A 21,854-nucleotide genomic window follows, 5' to 3' on the forward strand; every position below is an offset into this window, starting at 1 on the left:
TCGACGTGAACATTAAATAGAATATTGACTGTTGCCCAAGAGACCAATGGATGGAATTTATCTTGCCCAGTCACTACCAGCAGGTGGTGGTTGTGCTACGTTGTAAATCCCTCACCCTGACATTTTCGAATTGTATGTGGAAATCAGTCTCCTGAATATGAGCTATACACTTTGGAAGTGGCATTGTTGAATCGTCTCCGAGTCAAATGGAGAAAAATAGTCCTTAAGCCCAAAAATTCATACGGTGTCTGGCAGGAGTAAATTCATCCACAAACTCATGTATCTTAAATTACTGCAAAATTCATTAATTTCATATGAACCCGTTCAAAAGATTAGGGGATGTAAAGCCAAAGTGGTGGTCACTTTGAAAGGGTTTTTGATTCCCGTACATTGAATTCCTAAATATGAAATGTTTTTTTTTACAATGCAGTCTTTCTACAAAACCTTAATAGAATGTGGCGTCCTTGGCACGTCTACTGGCTCAGAATAGTTCACTGCTAGCTCAACCAGAACCTTGTGTGATTGACTTATGAGCAATGCTCCAGCCTTCTAGAAGTTAATGAAAATGCGGTTTTGAGTTTTTTTTAGTGTGGAATTACTAGATTCTCAACCTAGTCCTAGGTGCATGGATCAGAAAACCAGTCAGATCTGGTGTGACCACCTTTTGCCTCACAGCACAACGCATCTCCTTTGCATGGTGCTGATTGTGGTATGTTGTACCACTCTTCAATGACTGTGAAGTTGCTGGATATTGGCGGGAAAGGGAACACGCTGTCATACATGTTGATCCGGAGCATCCCAAACATGCTTAACATCTGGTGACTGCAGGCCATGGAAGAACTGGGACATTTTCAGTTTCCAGGAATTGTGTACAGAGCCTTGCGCATTGGGGCTGTGCATTATGCTGAAATGTGGTTGATGGCAGGGGCTCAATGGCTCAACAATGGGCCTCAGGATCTCTGCATTCAAATTGCCATTGATAAAATGTAATTGTTGTTTATAGCTTATGCTTGCCCATACCCCCACCACCATTATGGGACACTGTTCATAACGTTGACATCAGCAAACCGCTCGCCCACATGACGCCATACATTGTCTGCCATTGCCCAGTACAGTTGAAACCGGGATTCATCCATGAAGAGCACACTTCTCCAGCAGGCCAGTGGCCATTGAAGTGGCTACGATGCCGAACTGCAGTCAGGTCAAGACCCTGGTGAGGTCAAAGAGCATGCAGATGAACTTCCCTGAGATGGGTTCTGACAAGTTGTGCAGAAATTCTTCGGTTGTGCAAACCCACAGTTTCATCAGCTGTCCAGGTGGCTGGTCTTAGACGATCCTGCAGGTGAAGAAGCTGGATGTGGAGGTCCTGGGCTGGCGTGGTTACAAGTGATCTGTGGTTGTGAGGCCAGTTAGACGTACCACCAAATTCTCAAAAATGACGGAGGTGGCAAATGGCAGAGAAACTAACATTCTACTCTCTGGCAACAGCTCTGGTGGACATTCCTGCAGTAAGCATGCCAATTGCATCTGTGACATTGTGTTGTGTAGCAAAATGCACATTTTAGAGTGGCCTTTTATTGTCCACAGCACAAGGTGCACCTGTGTAATGATGCTGTTTAATCAGTTTGTTGATATGCCACACCTGTCAAGTGGAAGGTTTATCTTGGAAAATGAGAAATGTTCACTAAGGGATGTAAATAAATTTGTGCACAAAATTTGAAAGAAATAAACTTTTTGTGCATATGGAACATTTCTGTAATCTTATATTTCAGCTCATGAAACATGGTACCAACACTTTAAAGGGGGAAACCTAGTCAGTTGTATAACTGAGTGAATTCAACTGAGATGTGTCTTCTGCCTTTAACCCAAACCCTCTGAATCAGAGGTGCTGGGGGCTGCTTTAATTGACATCCACATGTTGTTTTTTTCAGTATACAAGTGCCTTCGGAATGTATTCAGACCCATTGACTTTTTCCACATTTTTTACGTTAGAGCATTATTCTAAAATGGATTAAATAAAAAATAATTAATCAGCAATATACACACAACACCCCATTATGACAAAGCAAAAACAGGTTTTTAAAAATGTTTGCAAAACCCCCCAGAAAAACCTTATCTACATAAGTATTCAGACTGTCAATTTTGACTGTCTCAAAATTGAGCTCAGGTGCATCCTGTTTCCATGGATCATCCTTGAGATGTTTCTACAGCTTGGTTGAAGTCCACCTGTTGTAAATTCTATTGATTGGACATGATTTGGAAATACACACACCTGTCTATATAAGATCCCACAGTTGACATTGTATGTCAGAGCAAAAACCAAGCCATGAGGTCGAAGGAATTGCTTGTAGAGCGCCGAGACACAGATCTGGGGAAGTATACCAAAAAATGCCTGCAGTATTGCAGGTCCCTAAGACCACAGTGGCCTCTATCATTCTTAAATGGAAGAAGTTTGGAACCACCAAGACTCTTCCTAGAGCTGGCTGCCTGGCCAAGCTGAGCAATTGGGGAGAAGGGCCTTGGTCAGGTGAGGTGACCAAGAACCCAATGGTCACTCTGACAAAGCTCTAGAGTTCCTCTGTGGAGATGGGAGAACCTTCCAGAAAGACAACCATCTCTGCAGCACTCCACTAATTAGGCCTTTACGGTAGAATGGCCAGACGGAAGCCACTCCTCAGTAAAAGTCACATGACAGCCCGCTTGGAGTTTGCCAAAAGGCACCTAAAGACTCTCAGACCATGAGAAACAAGATTATTTGGTCTGATGAAACCAAGATTGAACTCTTTGGTCTGAATGCCAAGCGTCACGTCTGGAGGAAACCTGGCACCATCCTTACGGTGAAGCATGGTGGTGGCAGCATCATGCGGTGGGGATGTTTTTCAGCAGTAGGAACTGGGAGACTAGTCAGGAATGAGGGAAAGATCAACGGAGCTAAGTACCTGCTCCAGAGCGCTCAGGACCTGGGGGCGAAGGTTCACCTTTCCTAAGCACACAGTCAAGACAATGCAGGCGTGACTTCGGGACAAGTCTCTGAATGTCCTTGAGTGGCTCAGCAGAACCCGGACTTGAACCGCATCGAACATTTCTGGCGAGACCTTAAAATGGCTGTGCAGCGACACTCCCCATCCAACCTGACAAAGCTTGAGAGAATCTGTAGAGAATGGAAGAAACTCCCCAAATACAGGTGTGCCAAGCTTGTAGCGTCATACCCAAAAAGACTCGATGCTGTAATCCCTGCCAAGGTGCTTCAACAAAGTACTGAGTAAAGGGTCTGAATACTTATGTAAATGTGATTTTTATTTTTAATAAATTGGCGGAAATGTCTAAACCTGTTTTTGCTTTGTCATTATGGGGTACTGTGTGTAGATTGAGGGGAACAAATAATTGAATTAACCTGGCATCCTTTCACTCCCTCCTCTCTACTCCCTCCTCTCTACATTTTCCTCCTCTGTCTCTGCTGCTAAAGCCACTTTCTACCACTCTAAATTCCAAGCATCTGCCTCTAACCCTAGGAAGCTCTTTGCCACCTTCTCCTCCCTCCTGAATCCTCCTCCCCCTCCTCCCTCTCTGCAGATGACTTCGTCAACCATTTTGAAAAGAAGGTCGACGACATCCGATCCTCGTTTGCTAAGTCAAACGACACCGCTGGTTCTGCTCACACTGCCCTACCCTGTGCTCTGACCTCTTTCTCCCCTCTCTCTCCAGATGAAATCTCGCTTCTTGTGACGGCCGGCCGCCCAACAACCTGCCCGCTTGACCCTATCCCCTCCTCTCTTCTCCAGACCATTTCCGGAGACCTTCTCCCTTACCTCACCTCGCTCATCAACTCATCCCTGACCGCTGGCTACGTCCCTTCCGTCTTCAAGAGAGCGAGAGTTGCACCCCTTCTGAAAAAACCTACACTCGATCCCTCCGATGTCAACAACTACAGACCAGTATCCCTTCTTTCTTTTCTCTCCAAAACTCTTGAACGTGCCGTCCTTGGCCAGCTCTCCCGCTATCTCTCTCAGAATGACCTTCTTGATCCAAATCAGTCAGGTTTCAAGACTAGTCATTCAACTGAGACTGCTCTTCTCTGTATCACGGAGGCGCTCCGCACTGCTAAAGCTAACTCTCTCTCCTCTGCTCTCATCCTTCTAGACCTATCGGCTGCCTTCGATACTGTGAACCATCAGATCCTCCTCTCCACCCTCTCCGAGTTGGGCATCTCCGGCGCGGCCCACGCTTGGATTGCGTCCTACCTGACAGGTCGCTCCTACCAGGTGGCGTGGCGAGAATCTGTCTCCTCGCCACGCGCTCTCACCACTGGTGTCCCCCAGGGCTCTGTTCTAGGCCCTCTCCTATTCTCGCTATACACCAAGTCACTTGGCTCTGTCATAACCTCACATGGTCTCTCCTATCATTGCTATGCAGACGACACACAATTAATCTTCTCCTTTCCCCTTCTGATGACCAGGTGGCGAATCGCATCTCTGCATGTCTGGCAGACATATCAGTGTGGATGACGGATCACCACCTCAAGCTGAACCTCGGCAAGACGGAGCTGCTCTTCCTCCCGGGGAAGGACTGCCCGTTCCATGATCTCGCCATCACGGTTGACAACTCCATTGTGTCCTCCTCCCAGAGCGATAAGAACCTTGGCGTGATCCTGGACAACACCCTGTCGTTCTCAACCAACATCATGGCGGTGGCCCGTTCCTGTAGGTTCATGCTCTACAACATCCGCAGAGTACGACCCTGCCTCACACAGGAAGCGGCGCAGGTCCTAATCCAGGCACTTGTCATCTCCCGTCTGGATTACTGCAACTCGCTGTTGGCTGGGCTCCCTGCCTGTGCCATTAAACCCCTACAACTCATCCAGAACGCCGCAGCCCGTCTGGTGTTCAACCTTCCCAAGTTCTCTCACGTCACCCCGCTCCTCCGCTCTCTCCACTGGCTTCCAGTTGAAGCTCGCATCCGCTACAAGACCATGGTGCTTGCCTACGGAGCTGTGAGGGGAACGGCACCGCAGTACCTCCAGGCTCTGATCAGGCCCTACACCCAAACAAGGGCACTGCGTTCATCCACCTCTGGCCTGCTTGCCTCCCTACCACTGAGGAAGTACAGTTCCCGCTCAGCCCAGTCAAAACTGTTCGCTGCTCTGGCCCCCCAATGGTGGAACAAACTCCCTCACGACGCCAGGACAGCGGAGTCAATCACCACCTTCCGGAGACACCTGAAACCCCACCTCTTCAAGGACTACCTAGGATAGGATAAGTAATCCTTCTCACCCCCCCCCCCTTAATGATTTAGATGCACTATTGTAAAGTGGCTGTTCCACTGGATGTCAGAAGGTGAATTCACCAATTTGTAAGTCGCTCTGGATAAGAGCGTCTGCTAAATGACTTAAATGTAAATGTAATGTAAAATTAGGCTGTAACCTAACAACATGTGGAAAAAGTCAAGTGGTCTGAATACTTTCCTAAGGCACTGTACATTGACATTCGACCACCAATATGGTATTCTCATGCACCTGATACCTGCACTGTGAGTAATATCCTGGGGAAGAGATTATAACCACAGAAAAGGCAGAATCTGTGGGAACATAAGGACAGGGGTGATGAAGTCTGACAGCATTGTTCCTATGCCCCTCTGCTAGAATGACTGCCACAGCATGATGTCTTAAAGTTACTTGAATGTCAACTGTAGCAATGTATGCTATAATAGCAATTATACAACCAATACACTGTAGCTTTGACTATGTATTAGGAAGGCAGCCTTGAGGTGTGTGGGCTTTACCTTAAAAATGAATGCAGTATCGTGCTTCTACACCTGCATTGCTTGCTGTTTGGGGTTTTAGGCTGGGTTTCTGTACAACACTTTGTGACATCAGCTGAAGAATTGCTTTATAAATTTCATTTGATATCAAATTGAATGTATTCTGGCTTAGTATGCTGTCATGTCTCTTGATTTGCTCAGCAGTGTTCATGGGCGGAGGCGGGGAGGGCAGTGGAAGTTTCCTCTGCATTTCCTCTGCTCCTGCACACTCTGTCAGCCATGACAACCTCTGACCTGAGCAGAGTAAAAGATCAGGTGGGAACTGCACAAGATTCTGTCTCTACTAGGTGTGCTTTAATGTCTTCTGTTCTGATTATTTACTTCAGATTGTGCTGTTGGTTGTTTATTCATGTTCTGACTGACTTTTTGAGTGTTTAAACTGAAATATGATACAATCTGTTCAATGTAGCTTTGACTTAGTCTTTCCCAAAACATAATTTATTAGTGTTTATTTCTTGAATGTTCTCCCCTAGGCCTGTATCATGGTCTTAGGATCCAACAGGAATCAATTGAAAGGTTTATGACTGACAGCTTTCATATTAGGTCACTCAATGAATAGTGTTGAGGTAAGAGGATAGGCTTCGTTTCTAATTCACTAAGCCATATTTAGATCAACTAGATCATGTTAAAACAAAAGCACACCAAATAGATTAAGTGGAAGTTAGAGCAACCATAGCCAGTATGGGAGCCTCTAGAATCAATGAAGTATTGGGAGTTTGCCCAAAAACCTACATGTAAGTCAATGTGTCTAAGAATATCTTAACACAGGGGACCTGCTGGGTGGATGATTACATATGAAGTTACACAAACTCCTCACCAGTGCCTGCACAAATTCCATTTTCATGATTTCCATTATTTTTGTTACCTGAATGGCTGGAATCATTAAAGTTGGTTGGTATGTAGTTCTCGTAATCAAAATTATTTTCTGTTATGTTGAAAGCAAGCAATCCATTTTTACGGGAAAACATTTGAACTACACAACATCATAATGTCTGCCTGGGAGCTGGAGTGGTATAAACAGCTAGATAGCAAGAGGACTCTTGACAAATATATGCATAAGTATACAGGAAGTCCAGAGGGAGAGGCTTTAGTGTTGGCACAGTGGCAACAGATGGTTCTGCTTAAGAGCTACAGCATAATGGAGCTCAGGTGTATGGCCCAGGGCACTGTTGGGTCCTACTTGCAATGAATTCCCATCGTGTTCGAGACACAGGAGGTGAGAATCTAAGATGATAAGGTAACCATTCTTTAGGCTACAACTGCAGTTAACCCTCTTGCTACCGTGGCATCAAACCCCTGTTGTTGCATTTTAATTATTGTACTCGTGAGCTTATGCACATTTACTTATAAGAATTATAACATGCAGGAAATCAGTTGATCACCATCAGAAGGTCATAGGTCAATGAAACAGCACTATCTCTGTTTTATAGAGACAGAAAGCCTTGGAAGGGAGGATGTTTCCTGCTGCAGGGTTTGTTGATGTGATCATGATGAGGGACAAACAGCCCAGTAAAGCGAATAATTAAAATAGAGCCAAACGTTTAGTCGAGTGCTGTTTGAATAAGTAGCTCTCTGCCCAATGCTGATTAGCCTCCCTATTCGCTGCCAATAGTCTTTACGGAGGCCTAGTATTTATAAGGAGCAAGACCCCAAATGCGTACCTGTGGAGTGCTCCTTGACTGACCACCGGTCAAGGAGGTGAAATCAACAACAGAGGCCATAGGATGTATTACCACCAATGATGTTGTATCCTCGTCAGAGAACATTTGGAGAGGAATTGCTAAGTCAGACATTTTCTCTGCATCCCAGAATAGGCTTCACGCAGGCATATAGTGCACTTTAATTCTTTTACCCAGCCTATTGTCATCCAAGTGGGAAGGCAGAAAGGATATGTGCTGTAGGTGGGAACCCCACCACTTATAATTGCTACAGTTAAGTGCTTTGAGAGGGAAATGTACACCTCTGAACACACTTCATTGTCAGCTGGAAAGCTATCATGTTATATAATTTTTAGCGAGTTCACAAAAACGATATGGGCTTCATATGAAGAGAACGGAGTGTATGTGTGTGTGTCAAATTATTTTAAAACCTGCCCAACACTTGTTGATATTCAGATCATTATAGCACTAGCTATAGCCCTTTTATTGGTATTAAATAGTCTAAAACATGTAGGTGTGTGAGAGAGAGAGAGAGAGAGAGAGAGAGAGAGAGATTTCCTGTTATTTACAAGAGTAGCACTGACTGCGATTAATCTCTATTGTTTCTCCATTAGAGCTCAGTGTCACTTAGGGTCCTTAGCTGTCTGGCCAGCCACATCAGGGCGTTCACACACAACATGTTGTGCCATCACCTGAGGATCTGTCTAATTCAATATCTGCTGTTTGACTGTCAAGTGTCTCTTCCTGTGTTTCCTGGGGTTGTAATTATTGAGCTCCGTGAAAGACAGCAGTCCTTTCAATGATACTAAAAGTCATATCTAGCCACTGGGTGTAATGTAGTTACATTGTGTCATACTAATAGGCCTATTACTGGAGGGAGAGACTATGTATCTCTTACTTGATGTAATTGAGTAAATATTTCTGGGTGGATTGGAGACACTTATTTTGCCTTTGATCTGAGCAGATATGATCTGGCAACATGGTACTATCTTGCAGTGTTTGCTATGCAGCGACAAGCCAGTAATACAAATGCAAGCCATTGGAATTTCTTGTGGGGGGGAAAGCCTCACATTGTATGTGGACAGTATAATATGTAGCCCATTAGTGTTGAGGAAAACAACATTTGTGGTTGTATATTTGTAATCTGTATGCTTTTAATTGTCTGTTGGTCACTGTATTTTATTTGATCAATAGCAGATTAAATCAAAAGACTACTCAACAAATGCATAAATGCTCTGGTGGTCAATTTTAGCTAAGGCTCATGTGAAAATGAGCAGAAAGGTGAGATGATTAGTGTGGAACAGCCGCCAAGAGAGTGTTCTTGTATCGCTATTGTGAACCGCTGTCGCACCTCAACGTCTCCCCCTAGCGGATTCTGGTGAAATTGCGAGCTTTATCGGTGTCGTTTGGCAGATCCACTCCCTCGCTCTGCTATCACACACCCCTTGCTTCTACCACTTTCCCTCCACTGTTCCTGAGTTTCGGAAAATCAAGCAGTGTGTTGAAGGAAAGGTAACAACAAGTGTAAGTTCAGGGGACCACGTCAGGTAGGAACAAGCAGCAAGTGTTTGGATGTATTATTTTGAAGCATGTAATGCAAGTTTCTGAATGATTGAGGTAATCGAACAAAATAATGTTATTGCAGAGTATTTTTGGAATAGTATACGTTCATGTTGTATTGTTATATCATTCATTGTGAAATGCTTGGATTCATTTAGAGGTTGTGGAGCTGCATTGATAAACGACCAGTTAAGCCAGTAATGTAGATCAGTTTATATATATTATGTGACGATAATTGAATGAATAAGGCAGTCGCGCTTCTCTCTGTCACCCTCAACAAATCATGCTATAGTTATCGTAGGAAATAATTTAGGTTGAGACCAAAGTTGAGAACACAATCTGTATGAGTTGCTTAGTTGGATATAAGTAATGTCAATTACAATTGGACAAGTCTTGAGTAGTCATTTACCAAGCTTCGCTGTCTATAACTGACTCTCTACCAGATATAAGACAGATATATACTAGATAGACACAGTATATAGGAAATTCACGTGCTACGCCCGGTTTAACATGATCAGGGAGGGGTGTGTGCCCATGCAGTTGTTGGTTAAATGGTCAGACAACAGGCTGGTGACATATTGCTGTTCAATAATAGGTTATGAGAATCTCATCTCCACATTTTATTTTTTATCTGTAACATTTATAGATCAGCACTCTTATTTTTTGCATTTATGTTCCACCATCATATTATATGTCATTGCAATATATTGCAAAAATTATTATAAGAACATGGAACCAACTGAACGTTACAGGTGTTGGGCAGATTATTTCGAACTAATTACAACTCTCGGTTATTGGTTGTTTTATAGTAGCCAATAATCTCAATATGTGTTCTATTTTATGAGTCATATGAGCTCTTATCATTTGTTCTTATTGTTTCTAACTACCTCGTCAAACACTTATGATTGCTGCCAAGGGCGCCTGATCTAATGTAACATAATTGCTTCAACCGAGCCTCACCCCACTGGAGAGCAGCAGCCGAATGACTGAAGGTCGCTGTCCATTGGCGGTGGTGCTGAAATAGGGCAATGTGGACTCTTGCGCCTGGGCAGGCTTTGTCAATATTATAATTTTTTACTGAGTAGTAATTCACCTGTTATTATTCAATCACCTTCATAGCCTACCTCATATGCAAACTTCTTCTGGTCTGAACTTGGATTCTGCTACTATTTATTTGGGTATCTGTAATTTGCTCCTTTAAGATTAGGATGATGTTAAGGTTCAATAACATGTTGTTTGTGGATATATGCTATTTTGCAGATATTTAAAAGCCCAGTGCAGTCATAAACGTGATTTCCCTGTGTTTTATATACATATTCACACTATGTTGGAATAATACTGTGACATTTTGAAAATGATTATGCCATTTTAGTTCAAGAGCTGTTTGACAAGACTGCCTGAAATGTCAACCTGTTTTGTTGGGATTGAGTTTTGGTCTGCCTGGTTACATCACCAGGCGGTAATTAGCCCAATAAGAAAGACCAAACCTCTTTGCCAATAATAATCTAGTTTTCCGTTTTCCCCATTCAGACCACTCCCAGACAGTCCTAGCAAAATGATTGCTTGAGAAATTGCTCTTTGTTAAAAAAGTACTTTTGACCATTTTAATTGAAAACAATCACAGTAAGGTACTTTATTGTTAGTCAGAACTTATTTGATAATGAGATAAAAACAGCTGCATTGGACCTTTAATTTGTGTTTTCTTTACATAGGTACAGTACCTGTGTGGAGTTTGAAGAGAAGGATGATTGGGAGCATGGACAACTTTTTCTTGAAGAACACATGAAAACACACTTTGGCTGGTCCTGAATCGTAAATGACTCTCCACAGCTTTCTGGTCATCTAATCACGACTCCCCAACCTCCATCCAGCTCGGCCCACCCTGTCTGTTATCTCTGCAGACATCAAAGGACACCTGACTTCTTCTCAAATACACACCTCTGCAAGAACTTTTTTCCCTTTTGTAACATTCACTACCAAGTCCAAGGATCCATTCTTCTCTTCTATGTATCTAACTCTGTGAGATTTCAGTGCCTCGCTGGGTTTGATTCCCTTAGCTATCCCTAGTAGTTCCCATTACTCTGAGCTCTCGGCAGCACCCACCCTCTCTTGCTCCTTACTGGTTGACTCCTTGAGTCCTGAGCCAGGATGAATGACGTCCAGGATGCTACCTCTCCAGGGGCCGCTCTAGGTGGCCCTGTCGCCTGCGTCTCCAAAGTGGAGCTGCGTGTCGCCTGCAAGGCCCTGCTGGACCGAGACACACTGAACAAGTCTGACCCATGTGTCATACTCATGGTGCAGAACCAGGGACAGTGGACAGAGGTGAGTACCCCCCATCCCCTGTATGTCCCCAACCTACTGGCCTGGTAAAGTCTTAACTAACATGGTTCGCTCCATTATGTACTGATTGTATGAACAATAAGCGGGGCGGCAGAGTAGCCTAGTGGTTAGAGCGTTGGACTAGTAACCGGAAGGTTGTGAGTTCAAACCCCTGAGCTGACAAGGTACAAATCTGTCGTTCTGCCCCTGAACAGGCAGTTAACCCACTGTTCCCAGGCCGTCATTGAAAATAAGAATGTGTTCTTAACTGACTTGCCTGGTTAAATAAAGGTAAAATTAAAAAAAAAAAGCAATGGATGTTGATGCTAAAACGACTAAGCCTATGAAGCGCAAACGGCAGTAATGAGCTGCATAAGTATCTCTATGATGTTGACATGTAACATTGGGTAGTATGACCCCAGTTTATTAAAATAACAATGATTCCGTGTCTGACAGAGTTGGATAGCATGAGGTGAACCAGAGTGAGTGCTTGTTTCTACTGAATGGAAGGCATTGTCACCTAGCAGGATATAGCCGGCACAGTGGGAGGGGCAGCCTCTCTCCCCGCCCTCCATTTCTCCATATCAAAGCTTAGCCATATTTAGAGAAAAAAAGTATTATCTGGAATGGCAGCTTGAAGACAGGAGTGAGCTGTTTGTGTGAACGTGTCAGACTGAGGATGAAATCTTAATCTTGCTCCCATTATCCCAACAGCTGGGCAGTGCACCAGATCACAGAGAACAAAGTAGAGCCAGGGAGAAGTGACACATCTGGTGCTGGCTTGGTGGTATTGTTGCCATCTTCTTTTCTTTTGAAATTGATTCTGATTTATAGAGTAGCTACCTGAAACTGAATTGAAATTCTCAAACAGATCACCGAGAACATTGTTCATAGGAGGAGGGACGGGGACAGGAAATCTTATTTTCCTTTTCACGCTTCCTCTACTCTCCGTATCTCTTTCTCACTATCTCATTCTAAGTTGCGGGTCATAGTTTCTTGTCTGCCTTGGAATTACACTGGTACTCTATCTGTAATATGAGCTGGGGGTGTGTCAGTTATGAATAGCATATTTCCCATGATGCAGTACATCCACTATATATGACTGATATTCTGTATATCTATAAGGCTGTTTGAATAAAGGTGGTTGCCAAAGAAATCCAGCCATCTTTGTTCCTTCAGCCCATTGCGTTCCCATTTGAGATGGGATGATTTGCGAATGGATGATTTGAGATGGGATTCCAGCCTGGCACTGTTCCAACCTGGTACTATTTTGAACAGAAATACAATGGTTCATTGGATCAGTCTAAAAAGTTGCCATCTCAGTCTAAATCTCAGTCATACACTGCTGCCAGAATCTAAACTGTGCCTAGATTCCTAAGTCATATATTGGCCTTTCTCTTGCATTTCAAAGATTGAACAAATTAAAATAAAATAAACATGTTTTTTCTTTGTATTATATTTGACCAGCTCTAATGTGTTATATTCTCCGACATTAATTTCACATTTCCACAAATTTCAAAGTGTTTCCTTTCAAATGGTATCAAGAATATGCATATCCTTGCCTCAGGTCCTGAGCTACAGGCAGTTAGATTTGGGTATGTCATTTTAGGCAAAACATTTTTTTTTTAAAGGGTCCGATCCTTAAGAGGGAAGCCCTGCTCTTCCATAACATAGACTGACCAGGTGAATCCAGGTGAAAGCAATGATCCCTTATTGATGTCACTCGTTAAATCCACTTCAATCAGTGTAGATGAAGGGGAGGAGACGGGTTAAAGACAATTGAGACATGGATTGTGTATGTGTGCCATTCAGAGGGTGAATGGGCAAGACAAAATATTTAATTGCCTTTGAACGGGGTATGGAACTGCAATGCTGCTGGGTTTTTTACGCTCAACAGTTGCCCGTGTGTATCATGAATGGTCCACCACCCCAATGGACATCCAGCCAACTTAACACAACATGGGCCAACATCCCTGTGAATTTGATTTATTTATCCTGATTTAACCAAGGTCTCTTTTAAAGATGACATAAATGACAGAAAATAGACATGAATATAAAGACAAAATGCAGAAAGAAAAACCCGGTGACAAAAAAACAAACACATACATCAGTAATACGGTCCTCAATCAGCTTTCTGAATCGCCCTAGAGGCACCAGAACATCACATTCATCAGTAATACGGTCCTCAATCAGCTTTCTGAATCGCCCTAGAGGCACCAGAACATCACATTCATCAGTAATACGGTCCTCAATCAGCTTTCTGAATCGCCCTAGAGGCACCAGAACATCACATTCATCAGTAATACGGTCCTCAATCAGCTTTCCTAATCGCCCTAGAGGCACCAGAACATCACATTCATCAGTAATACGGTCCTCAATCAGCTTTCTGAATCGCCCTAGAGGCACCAGAACATCACATTCATCAGTAATACGGTCCTCAATCAGCTTTCTGAATCGCCCTAGAGGCACCAGAACATCACATTCATCAGTAATACGGTCCTCAATCAGCTTTCTGAATCGCCCTAGAGGCACCAGAACATCACATTCATCAGTAATACGGTCCTCAATCAGCTTTCTGAATCGCCCTAGAGGCACCAGAACATCACATTCATCAGTAATACGGTCCTCAACCAGCTTTCTGAATCGCCCTAGAGGCACCAGAACATCACATTCATCAGTAATACGGTCCTCAATCAGCTTTCTGAATCGCCCTAGAGGCACCAGAACATCACATTCATCAGTAATACGGTCCTCAATCAGCTTTCTGAATCGCCCTAGAGGCACCAGAACATCACATTCATCAGTAATACGGTCCTCAATCAGCTTTCTGAATCGCCCTAGAGGCACCAGAACATCACATTCATCAGTAGAGGCACCAGAACATCACATTCATCAGTAATACGGTCCTCAATCAACTTTCTGAATCGCCCTAGAGGCACCAAAACATCACATTCATCAGTAATACGGTCCTCAATCAGCTTTCTGAATCGCCCTAGAGGCACCAAACATCGCATTCATCAGTAATACGGTCCTCAATCAGCTTTCTGAATCGCCCTAGAGGCACCAAACATCGCATTCATCAGTAATACGGTCCTCAATCAGCTTTCTGAATCGCGCTAGAGGCACCAAAACATCACATTCATCAGTAATACGGTCCTCAATCAGCTTTCTGAATCGCCTTAGAGGCACCAGAACATCACATTCATCATTAATACGGTCCTCAATCAGCTTTCTGAATCGCCCTAGAGGCACCAAAACATCACATTCATCAGTAATACGGTCCTCAATCAGCTTTCTGAATCGCCCTAGAGGCACCAAAACAACACATTCATCAGTAATACGGTCCTCAATCAGCTTTCTGAATCGCCCTAGAGGCACCAAAACATCACATTCATCAGTAATACGGTCCTCAATCAGCTTTCTGAATCGCCCTAGAGGCACCAAAACAACACATTCATCAGTAATACGGTCCTCAATCAGCTTTCTGAATCGCCCTAGAGGCACCAAAACATCACATTTAACAACATTTTAAAGATTGTTCCACAAATAAGGTGCAAGAAAACTAAAAGCTGATTTAGCTAAGTCAGTAGAGACATTTCAAGAGTAAACCATCCCTGAGAAACCTTGTAGAGTCCATGCCCTGACAAATTGAGGCTGTTCTGAGGGCAGAAGGGGGTGCAACTCAATATCAGCAAGGTATTCTTAATGTTCCTCATTTTTTTGTACACTCAGTGTATGTTGCAATTAAGCCCCAATGTTTTTGCCTCTCCTCCAGGCATTGCCAGATAATGATTAACAGTGACAATGCCAAATCGTAGTGTGTTGAGATGGGAAGCATTTATTGAGGCCCAGTTAATGTTTATGAATGAGAAATGTGTTCCGAGGCTTTGGCAATAATGACGCTTGGCTGATGGTGTTGAGCACACACTAATCAATTTGTCGCTGTGGTAATGCAATAAAACAACATTTCATGAGGAAATTAACCTGGGTTCTCTGCAAGCTGAGCATTTGAGTAGTTTACATAACTCCCCTAAATTCAGCTTGAGCATTAGGAGGTGAGATAATTGATACAACCTAATGCTCCGAATAACCATATCATCCATGTCAGTGGAGAATGCATCTCAAATGGGAACGCAACGGGCTGAAGGTGGGCTGAAGAAACAAAGATGGATTTCTTTGGCAACCATCTATAATTCAAACTGCCTTGTAGATATACAGAATATCAGTCATATATGGCGGACTTCAAATGAGTGAATTCGGCTATTTCAGAGGTATAAAATCATGCACACAACCATGCAATCTCCATAGACAAACATTGACAGTACAATGGCCTTACTGAAGAGCTCAGTGACATTCAACGTGGCACAGTCATAGGGTGCCACCTTTCCAACAGTCAGTTTGTCAAATGTCTGCCCTGCTAGAGCTGTCCCGGTCAACTGTAAGTGCTGTTATTGTGAAGTGGAAACTTCTAGGAGCAACAACAGCTCAGCCACGATTTGGTAGGCCATACAAGCTCACAGAACGGGACCTTCGAGTACTGAAGCGTGTAAAGATCGTCTGTCCTCGGTTGACACACTCACTACCAAGTTTCAAACTGCCTCTGGAAGTAACGTCAGTACAATAACTGTTCTCTGGGAGCGTCATGAAATGGGTTTCCATAGCTGAGCAGCCGCACACAAGCGTAAGATCACCATGAGCAGGTGTCCACATACACTGCATGACTAAAAGTATCTTAACCAGAAGCGGGGCGTGGGTAAAATCACTGGGGAAGCCAAGGCAGATAAAAATCCTTATTACAACCTGTGCTGTGATAATTGTGTTGTTTTCTCTATAACCTGTTATTTTGCTTGCCTTGCAACTGTGATATATAGGCCTATGGCAGAGACAATAAGCAAACACAGTGGCAGGACAAATTTAACCACACCTTTGTTTCATCACAAAACCCGAGAGCAACATCTGTCTGGTGAAGTCCGCAGAACATATTGTATGTAACAAACAGTTACATGACCTACAGCATGGTCAAGCAAGTTCATGTTTCTGGCATTTTCAGACTACTAAACAACTACAATTTAGAACCACAGAGAGGTACTGCAAGTCGCAAAGAAAACAGGAGCTGCCGCCACTATTCCAGCACCATTTCAACTTCAGCATTTCAACATCATCAAATCACCTATGCATAGTCTAATACAGTGACAACTAAAAGATATCAAAAACTATTTAGTCCAATCCATGTAAGGTACATATAACGTGGCTGTCCATGGTTTATTTGTGTGTGTGTGTGTGTGTGTGTGTGTGTGTGTGTGTGTGTGTGTGTGTGTGTGTGTGTGTGTGTGTGTGTGTGTGTGTGTGTGTGTGTGAAAGTATTTCATGTTGACTAAGTTGTCTATGACTGTCATACAGTACACTCTTATTTTTTTGTTGTCCTAGTTTACCTGGCTAAAATAATTGGCGCTAGCCCAACTTCCTTTCATGGGCAATGTTAGCCTTCTACATTTAGCTACATATTGAACTTCCATACTCTCAGTCCAGGGGCACATTGTAGTTTATGGTGGGTTCAGAATTGCCTTTATAATCATTGGCCAGTACAGAGAACTAAGTAAAACCACAAGTCCAAATCCCTATCTCCATCTAATTTAGGAAAGGGCCAATTTTAGCTAGCTAGCTAGCCACCGGAAGACAACAACAAAACGAGATGCAACAATTCAAGTTGTTTCTATAGATGCCGTATTTCTCTATGATAGGACTGAAGCCAAATCCAAACTGGCTTCCCTTGACACTTTATTTTGGTATGCCAGGACCATTCACAGTTGAGCTCATTTCTGATTGGCTATTATTTTATACTTTATACTTTAAGACCAAACGCTTGCTGGTTTCCCTTGCGTTCAATGCTATGGGCGGCAGCAATATCGTACTCTTTATGACCAGACCGCATCAAATAGATGGCCTGCACATACAGAGACAGAGGGGCGCTGTTTCTCTCGCTCTGATGCTTTCTCCGGTGAGATACATTCAGCCTCTTGCGAATTGAAGGTCAATTATGAAAACACATAGAGACGGAAGATGCATTATTTTATGTTTTTTTTCTTGGTAAATGATTTGGGAAAGCCTGGCTTCCCTTGGCATCCATCAATACATGCCACTGATCTTAACCATATCAGTGCTGTTGATATACAGTGGCTGAAGCCACTTCATGGTTTTACTAAAGATAGAATTCAGCTAAACAGAGAGCTGTGTCGAGATAGTTGGGCTGGGGAAGAGGCCTTTGAATGAACACTCCCTTGGGATATGATGTCTTGTACTACTCTGTATTTGAGTCTTTGGTGGCCCACTCCTTTGCTCTCATCCATCTGAACAGGGAAGCAACATTGTCATGCAAATAATTTGCTCATCCTGCCGAAGGCTGAGAGAGAGCGGGTAGCTAAATCCATACAGATCTCGCTTCTCTCTCTCCTGCCGAACGAATGCAGCACATTATACATTTTATTCAATATTCTGCCCATATGAAATGAATGTATATACAATATTCTGCCACCAGCCAGCCGTTGTTCCCCAACCAATCACGCACATGTGGCGGGTGTGCAGACGAAAGACTGCCGACAAAGGAAGGCGTCTGCAGCCTTCACTGTAAAATATAACGCGTTGCAGCGGTGCTTCCATGGACACAAGGGAACAAAAAAAACTCGTACATTTTTAGTTGAAGATGTGATTATACTTATTTTATAAAAGTTAGGTATCAAGAAATCGACTCAAATTTTCCTCTCTGAATCCCCCTCCACCTGTAGCGGTTATGCATTCTAGAGTTTGTCACTGATACCACCTTCCCTGTATGAAAATGAGTTAATGAGAGTCCTCTGTCCTCTGTTGGGTAAAAAAACATGGTCAAATCATGACATCAGTTATCTTCAGGTCGGGAAGTCGTAGCTCTAGAAAGATGCCAGAGTTTCCGACTTGGAATTCCGAGTTGGATGACCGTTCAAAAAGATTTATCCCAGTTGGAGCAAGTTTTTTTCTAGAGTTCACAGTTGTTTTGAACACGGCATTACACCCCTACTCTTACGATAAGTGCCATGGAATTTTTTTATGTCCACAGAGAGTCAAGACACCCATTTTAAAATCCCATCTGTAAGACCCTACTCAGTGCAATATCCCCTTCACTGCCCTGGGGCATATATCCCTACAGTGAGGGTGTCATAATACCCATCAAATCTAGCGGTCAAACAGGGAAATGGTTCCAATCATTTTTCCACCATACATTTTTCCCATAGGGAATTTTAGAATAAGGGCTGTGTTTCGTATAGGCTTACCCTGGCGTGACTTTTTGATAACCATATAAATCTCCCTCAGACAAGGTGACTTATAATAATATTAGTCTCCATTTACTCTCAGATTCGAAAATCCTAATTAGCATGAAAGTAGACGTAATGCAAGACTACAAATCCAAGCTCCTGCACGTTATCTCTAGCTGACACCTTTGCTAACAGGTATTGTGTCAATTTAAAACTTGCCCAAGACAGTTCACAGAATTGTCCATTTAAAGACATTTTGGCAAGTTATTAATTCCTAAATTTAGCTAACATTAGATATGTGTTTCTTATTTAACCAGGCAAGTCAGTTAAGAACAAATTCTTATTTACAATGACGACCTACCCCTGCCAAACCCTCACGACACTGGGCCAATTGTGCGTCACCTTACGGTCGGTTGTGATACAGCCCGGGATCGAACCTGGGTCTGTAGTGACACCTCTTGCACTGCTATGCAGTGCCTGAGACCGCTGCACCACCCCAAATGATTCTTACGTTTACCTCGATTAGGTAGTCTTGTCCAGATCATCATTGCATTTGTAGTATTTTATGATAGCCACATTAGCAGCTAAATAGCATTTCATTTTGTGGAGGTAAATACAGGCAAATATATTGATAAAAGTCACCTTTTCCATTTACACGGTTATCAAAGCTTCTCACCAGGGTGATCCTAAATCAGACACAGCCCTTATTTGAAGTGTTTCTAAAATCACCTATGGGAAAAACAATTGGAACCATTTTCTTGTTTGTCCGCTAGGCTTTACGACTCATACTGTGGTACTCTATTGGGAGCTCCTTTGGCCAGAGTGCCCCCTACTGGCCCTCCAACCTCACTTCCAGCAGCATCTGGTCTCCCATTCAGGACCGACTCTGCTGGCAAGTGGGAGAGAGTGAGGAGAGAGGGAGCTGACTCCCTGGGACCTCAGAGATCCCTCCATACGTAGGACAGTCACATCTTTGTAGACTTTCCCCCCCCCCCCCAGATGAATGGGCATCACAGGGGCAGACATCACACAGACACAGCCCTTCCTCTGTGGCTCTGGGTAGCTTTCTTCACACACGGAAACGAACTTGTCCGTGTTCACAAATATGTCCAACCAGATAGCACAGGAAGAGATGGAGAGAGAGAAAGACTGAGAGAGATGGAGAGAGAAAATGAGAGAAACAGTGAGAGGAGGAGGCCTAGAGAGTCTAATTAAAACATGTCTCAGCTGTTATCTCCTGAGAAATTAACCACTCGTACTGTTTGCAGGGTCAGTAATGAATAACAAGACAACCCACCCCCATTCCTCAGGTCACCTGTATCAGTATACATAATACCATTGTCTTTAACACTCTTGAGGTGTCGTTAATTAGGACTGGCAGACTAGACACTTTATTCCACAGTGATTGTTAGTGAGAAAAGGTGCATGCTTTCTCTGCTGCTTCTCATCAACCATTGTGAGTGTGTGTGTGTGTGTGTCTGTGTGTGTTCTCGTCAGCTCAAGGCCAACAGCATGAGGCAAAGCAGTAGGATTAACTCATGAATATCTGAATGTTAACGTGGACGTGCATGTGTGTACTATAGTGTGCCATGTATGTTCATGGAGTTTGGTGTGTGGGGCCCATGTTGACTCTGACTTTAGAGAGCTGCTGATCAGGGAGCTTCATTCTTGATTTGCGCTCTATGGACAGGTGGGATTTGGCTCTGCTATGGGAAGGTTGTTAGCGAGATTGATGGCTAGGCCTGTATTGAGATTGATGGCAATCCCTAGACTATTTCTTTTTTAGATCAAACTATGGAGATTATGTCAATTTGCCTTTCATATTTAACTATCTGTGTTTGACGACTTTCTGACTTTATCGTCTGTTTTACCATCACAACTTTTTCCTCAAATTAAAAGAAATGGAAAACGAGTAAAACATTTATGGCATTTTAAGTTTCTACCAGATGCCTTAGGCTTGAATTATTTTTCAACATGCCTTCTCAATAACTCCAGTTTGAAATCCATTGATTCACTTAAACTATGGTTCAAACACAGCTTTTTAGGTCACTTTAATTTACTGATCTTTAGGGGGCACATGTGCTTTTGATGATGAGTTGACTCCACTCAGAATACCTAGCTTGGAGAAAAATGACCAATCATTTATCTGGTACTGGACATAATTGGATGCTGGATGCTACTGGATGGGGCATCATTTGTCTGGGTGCTAGATAGGTACACTCTGGCTGGGTTTACATAGGCAGCCAAATTCTGATATTTTACCCAATTATTGGCAAAAGAGCTGATCTGATTGGTCAAAGATCAGAATCGGACTGCCTGCGTAAATGCAGCCTCTGTGCTCCACTGAAAGCAGGTGGCAATGTGGAGAGTTCAGGCATGAACCAGGTGTATTAAATAAACAGGTGTATGTCCAAGCATGGCAATGGATGAGTTGTGTGTTTGCTGAGCTCTCAACCCACAAAAATCCTCTGCTGTCACTGTCTGAACAAGAGCTTCACAAGATTTACATTTTGGTCTAATCAACAGGAAAACAAACAGGAACGCCAACAGTGGCTGTAGCGGTGATCCAGGTGCAGATGGGTATTTGGCTGTAGTTCCTGCATTCCCATGTGCCCATGAATGCATCACCATGTCCCATACATTAATTAACATTGCAAATGAACTGATACAATGTACATTGCATATAAAACTGCACTTTTCATGTTTAATTGGTAGGAAGCTCTCATTAGAGAGTTGAGTTGGAGGTCCGAGTTTCTCCAGTAATATCCAACAACGTGTCCACATTCTAACGCTGTGCCTTTTTCTCCCCTCTTGTCTCTTCAGTTTGACAGGACAGAGGTGATCAAGAGCAACCTGCACCCGGTCTTTGCCAAGGTCTTCACCCTGGACTACTACTTTGAGGAAGTGCAGAAGCTGCGGTTCGAGGTCTACGACATCCATGGCACCCACAGTATTGGCGCCCGCGACGACGACTTCCTGGGTGGAGTGGAGTGTACGCTCGGCCAGGTCCTGTACTGAATGTCTGACCCTTCCACTCAGTTATCCAATGTACCATTTCTTATGTCTAATCAAATCACTCACCACACATAAACTGAACGGAACAGTGTGCCGAGTTGCTGCTCACCAACAACAGAGGTCAGAGTGTAAATGTTAGAGGTCACCAGTCCTCGTCACACTGCTCTCAAACTGCTTTCGTACTAATTGTCCGGTAATA

The 21,854-nt window shown here is 43.4% G+C and overlaps 1 protein-coding gene across 2 annotated transcripts in view; it reads left to right on the plus strand.

The window, feature by feature from the left end:
• Positions 1-8,957: 8,957 nt before the first annotated feature.
• Positions 8,958-21,854, plus strand: part of LOC135548831 (copine-7-like) — a 43,631-nt gene continuing 30,734 nt past the window's right edge. For both annotated transcript variants that reach the window (XM_064978803.1, XM_064978814.1), the window contains exons 1-3: positions 8,958-9,022; positions 10,748-11,357; positions 21,464-21,646. In XM_064978803.1, coding sequence (XP_064834875.1) covers positions 11,184-11,357; positions 21,464-21,646 — 357 coding nt within the window. In that variant the 5' untranslated portion in view covers positions 8,958-9,022; positions 10,748-11,183. The remainder of the gene's footprint in view (positions 9,023-10,747; positions 11,358-21,463; positions 21,647-21,854) is intronic.

Source organism: Oncorhynchus masou, chromosome 1 (genome assembly GCF_036934945.1).
Source record: "Oncorhynchus masou masou isolate Uvic2021 chromosome 1, UVic_Omas_1.1, whole genome shotgun sequence".
Taxonomy (NCBI): domain Eukaryota; kingdom Metazoa; phylum Chordata; class Actinopteri; order Salmoniformes; family Salmonidae; genus Oncorhynchus; species Oncorhynchus masou.